General features: G+C 39.8%; 1 protein-coding gene across 1 annotated transcript in view; it reads right to left on the bottom strand.

The window, feature by feature from the left end:
* oma1 (OMA1 zinc metallopeptidase) overlaps nt 1-5,287 on the bottom strand; it is a gene marked incomplete in the record, with an annotated part of 21,471 nt that overhangs the window by 9,132 nt on the left and 7,052 nt on the right. Inside the window, 2 exon segments of the mRNA XM_024261826.2 lie at nt 3,892-3,999; nt 4,092-4,265. Of these exon segments, the coding sequence (XP_024117594.1) occupies nt 3,892-3,999; nt 4,092-4,265 (282 nt within the window).

Below are 5,287 nucleotides of genomic sequence, written 5' to 3'. Positions count from 1 at the left end.
ATATACATAATGTACACAATAGTTAAACCATAACGGTGGTATGTTTTCAATAGGCTGTACAGATTTTCTGATTCATTTTAATCTGACTGAAGCACATACAAGTTCCTTTCAAATTAAAATTATGTCTTCAAAACATTGTTCTAAAGCAGCAAATATATTGCAGTTATTTTTATATTATTTTCTAATTTCTTCTGAACATAAACTATAGGTACTGCTGTGCAGCAGAAGATAATAAAATGTAAACTTAATCTTAAAATAAACAGTTCTGATAATAGATTTAATCATCATTTCACTCAGTCATCTGACATGTGTACATGTTGGAGGATTGATCAAACACATAAGATCTCTTAATTTAGTGTCATGTCAGGAGTCGTTAAAAACAAGTTTATTTTACTATTATTAGATCACCTCATTAAGAAATGAGCATAAACGGCAGGCACGTGCAGAGGGGGGGGCGCTGGGTGCTAGGGCACCTGCCCCTTTGCCCCTTGATGCCCAAAGTGCCCTTTTGTCAATATGCCTTTTTTTTTGTTTGTTTTTTGGAAATATGTCTGGGAGAAAGCCTGTCTGTGCTCCTTCAAAAAAAAAAAAAAAAAGTTTCAATTTCAGTCCCTGGATCATGTGATCCGCGTAAACTTGCCCTGACCTCCTCGGAAACATCAGAGCTGCAGCCCTGAAGACCTGACAGTACGATAAGAAGTGGCCAAGGACCGCTGAGTAGGTTATGCAGCGGTATTCGTTGTTCAATGTGCAAATTGTTTGGTATATTCTTGGAAAATGACAGACAGTGAAATGGACATGCTGTGTGTGTTTTGCGACCGCGCGTATGTGCAGCTTCGGCGCCGGAACTTTCTGCCAGAGCTGCTGTTCAGCCTGCGCGCGAGGCTGCAGGGTACTCTCCTGTTTAGAACGAGCGTAACTAAATCGGTGGATAGTATACATGCGAGCACATCTACTTGTATTATAGTCCAGAATTTTTTCTTTAACCTGCTTTTGGATTTTTTTAAATCCGTGCAGTACAAGCTAGGAAATTTTTCGGCCGAAAATTGCAGTTCACAAAACCACTCGTCAGCTTTAAAAAAAAAGTTAGTTGTCGTCTAATTTTGCCACTAGTCGATTACTGTTGATTTATTCTTCATCTCCTGTAAATTTCATGAGAAAAAAACAATCAGCAGGTACTGCTTTTTCATTCGCAAGCCTCAGTGTCTAAGAATTGAACGCTGGAACATGAGGTCACGTGACCGAATCTAGCAAGCTGATTGGCTGCAAGCGATGTCTACAGGCATACAGGAGCAGATTTCTGTATGAATAGGCGTGTTTGAGATCCCCAGGCGCTGCGCAGATCACCTAGATTGCGGTGCATGTTGGTTAGTTTCTTGCACTGACGTAAAATGTGCGCCGTCACGAAGGTTTCAAGGCGCCTTCCTAAGCCAGCGCAGCCAGAAAATAGGTACTGCGCTGGGTGCATGCCGCCGTGATGACTACAAAACAATGCATTGTGGGAAACTGTGTCCACACAGTTCTTGTAGTTCGGTGTGAAATAACTGGCGCTAAATGAAGGACATCGGTGTATTTTATTACTTTTTCTGGAAGGTAGTGAATCACTGATGAAAAAATAAACAAGATTTCAAATAATCTGTGGTGATATTTGTTATTGTTGTCTCTAAAACTTAACTTTTATTTTATTTATTTATTTGGGACAGTGCATGAATTTCGCAGCTATTTTATTAACTGTTTTACTCTAAAAGATATTAAAAATAATATAAAAGACACAACCGCACAAATCATACTAGGAGGAGTGGCATATTAACTTTCAGACAATGTTAAGGACAACCCCCAACTCCTGGATCTTCATCTCAGGCGCCTTTCTCCGCCCCCTCCAGCAGCAGCTGCAGGCGAGGCGCCTGGGGATCTCAAACACGCCTACTATTTGATAATATTGACATTAATATTGATTTAATACTAAATTTGTGACTTAATTCTTGCAGTTCGCTTGATTCACTTTCCAACGATACCCTCCTTTCGTGGATTGGACAAGTAATGAGAAAGTTACGACAATTTAAAGACTCTAATCTTTGTTTCCGGTCACAAAAATATAACTGTTTTGCTGTTTATTTAGGAATAAAATTATATCCTACTTTTGATCACCTAATGTGCCTTAACTTTCTTATTCTTTGAGCTATCTTAATGATTTCTATACCGTTGGAATGATCTCTTTCAGCTCGTTCCAGTGATATAAATATCAGAGCAATCAACCTAATTGGAAAATTTTTGTCACATACCTACACCAAGATAGGCTAGTTGGGCTGCGTGTGCCGTCCACATAGGCAGGTGGGGGAGGGAACACCCTGCAAAACGATGCTAAAAAATAAATAAAACATCGCTCCAAGTCTAGAGCATTTAGTTTAACGTTATATAGGCCCTCTAAAAATTTTGATGATTTGGTTGATTTAGGAGCAGTTAACGTTCGCTCTGGTTACTGTTGTAATGTCCCTTCATCCGATATTTTAAAGTGAATTTTTAGATTAGTAATTTAGCGTTATTTGGTTACAGTGTCGGTTAATTTTGAATCGTAGTTTGTCTCCTTGAAGCTAGCAATCTGTGTTTTGTAAATATGGGCTATATAAAAAATGAATATGTACAAATGCAATTAAGACACATCATTTCATATACATTTTTTTATTATTTTTAATAATGAATAATAATTAAAGGCAGATCATGAATCAGCACCATATATTGTAAGGTGTGTTGTGCGGTGCTTCAAATTTTTGTTCCATGTGCCCTTTTTTTAACTTTGAGCACCTGCCCCTCCAAATGTCTCTGCACGGCCCTGATAAACGGCACAAATGTAACTAACAAATTCATTTTTGATACATAATAAAACAACAAATTATTCTAATTCGAAGCTCTATACAAAAGCTTTTGGTTAATATTTTAACAAAACCCTCAAACTCATCTCAACTCCAGAACCACAATCGAGTCCCCGCCCCCCTGCGCGGTGCTCGTAACAGCTTCGCGCAGTCTCTCCTTCTCTCCTCTTTCAGCCACGCGTGACACGTGCCGCGCAACGCGCGGCAATAGACAGACTGTCTCCTTTTTCTTTTTTCATGGAGGTTCTCCTCTAAATCAGGTTTAAACTCCTAATTTTAAAGCGTGTCTTCTCTCCCTCACTCTCTGTGATCTGTCGGTAACAAACAGCTGCAGAAAAATAATCCAGTCGGACCGAACCATTTTCAATTTAGAGGAGGGGGGTCCGGTGACGATGTTTCCAAAACAAAATATATAAACATCGTTACCTTGACATTAAAAATAAAAGCATTTGCGATTATATATTGGTTATTGGTTTACTGAAATAATGTTTTCTGTTGTGTCCTTTTGTCATCATTCAGGGTCTCCGTGCCCCCCCTCTCAGTCTGGGCTCCTAGAATCAGCTGCTCCGTAAGAAGACGAAGCGCGGCTCTTCCGGGGGTTTCTCCCGTGTTCATTTAAAACGAAAGTTTATCGCAATAGACTCATTTCACTATCGGAAAAAAGTAATATCGCAATAAAGATAATTATCGTTTTATCGCACAGCCCTATTCCAGATATCTTTATGTTTTCATTACAAACATTAAACCTTATATTTTCTACAAAATTATAGAAAACTTAAACTTCTAACATTTCTAAACCAGTGCAGTAATGCAGTAGTCCATATGAGTTGAAAAACAAACAGAGTAAACTGGTTAGGTGCTGACAATAAAGTCAACTTGACCCTGACTGAAATCTTGGGGGGCTCCATCAATAGTTTTCAAGAGTCACTCTACTGCACTCTTGACCAAAGTAATCAGCCGTGTTTCCGACCAACAAACAGGGAAAAACCAGAAAGGATTTGAAACAAACTGTTGTACCTACAGAGTGATCAAGTATCACATGAGCCATTTCATGTCCCAGGACAGAGATGAGCTGATCAGCATCTGCCACAGCATCCAGCATCCCCGTGAACACGAACACCTTCCCAATCTAAAGAAAGCAAAAGCTGGTTTGTATCTGAGCCACATTCTGCTGGTTGAAAACACCACAAACATGTCTTCCTCCATCTTTCTCTTACTCACTGGCAGAACAAAAGCATTGATTTGATGGTTTTTCACCACATGGACACTCCAGGGCCTTTCGGACACTTTAGGGATGTCCTTGTTCCTTTCTGCAAGGACTTGCACCAGCTGATCCACCATCTGGTGAAGAGGGTCGCTGTCTGGAAGCAGATGCTCTGCAAACTCCTCTAAGTACTGCAATGCAATGAGAAGTTTATTTGTCTTTCATCAAACTTTTCCTCTACCTCTGACCTTCGTCTGGAACAGGGGTCACCAACACGTCGTCCGCGGGCGCCAGGTCGCCCGCGAGCTCCACATCAGTCGCCCGCAGGTCTCTTCTAAAAATAGCACAACTCACTTGTGAGCTGCTCGAAAATTTTATTTTATTGTGATGCAATTTTTTTAAATCACACCTGCCTTTATAAAGAATTAAAAATTAAAACATCTTAAAAATAGATGTTTATTATTTCTGAAGCCAAAAACGGCCTGTCCCACTTTTTCTTTTAAATCGTTTTCTCCTTAACGAGATAATCAATAGTCGCATTTCCATTAACTCTGAAATTTCGCAAATTGGAATTTGGATAATAAATTCTCCTAATGAAAACACCACAATTTCGAAAAAACTAGCATTTTTCGAAAAAAAGTTTTTGCGGTTAGAGGATGAAATAGACATTTTTTGCAAAACTTTAACGGAAACACTTTTTTCTAAATAAATGCACTTCTCGGTATGAAGTGTCTGATCTGAGCGCTGCACAGCCGGGGCACCAAGAGGTCCCGCAGCGTCAAAGCGGTTTAGAAATTGCGGGTCATACAGAATCACGCAGCTCCTCCTCCTTTCCTCATCGCTTTATCTACAAACGCACTTTTGCAGCTTGGAGCCTGAAGTCTCATGAGCGCGAGCGCCGTGACAGAAACTTGAATTTATGTTGCGGTGTTTTCAGACAGAAAAAAGGTCCAGGTGCTTATTTGCTGCTTTTTCTTTTAACCACAAAACAGACTTCTCCCTCTTCTGTGTCGAGCTGCGCTGCACGCGCCCCAGACAGAGCTGTGACGTCACCCAGATGCTCCTTTTAGTGAATGAAATAAAAAAAATACTTGTTGTCGTTCATTGCCGTGTTTTTAATGACTTATTGCGCGAGTTGGTTTGTGCTTTATCGCAAAATTATAAGTTAATGGAAACAGTGTCATTTCGAAAAGTTTTTTTTTTTTTTTAATTC

This window comes from Oryzias melastigma, unplaced genomic scaffold (genome assembly GCF_002922805.2).
Source record: "Oryzias melastigma strain HK-1 unplaced genomic scaffold, ASM292280v2 sc00328, whole genome shotgun sequence".
NCBI classification, from domain to species: Eukaryota; Metazoa; Chordata; class Actinopteri; order Beloniformes; family Adrianichthyidae; genus Oryzias; species Oryzias melastigma.
Note: the sequence above shows the minus strand (reverse complement) of the source record. Positions and strands in the feature narration are given on the sequence as shown.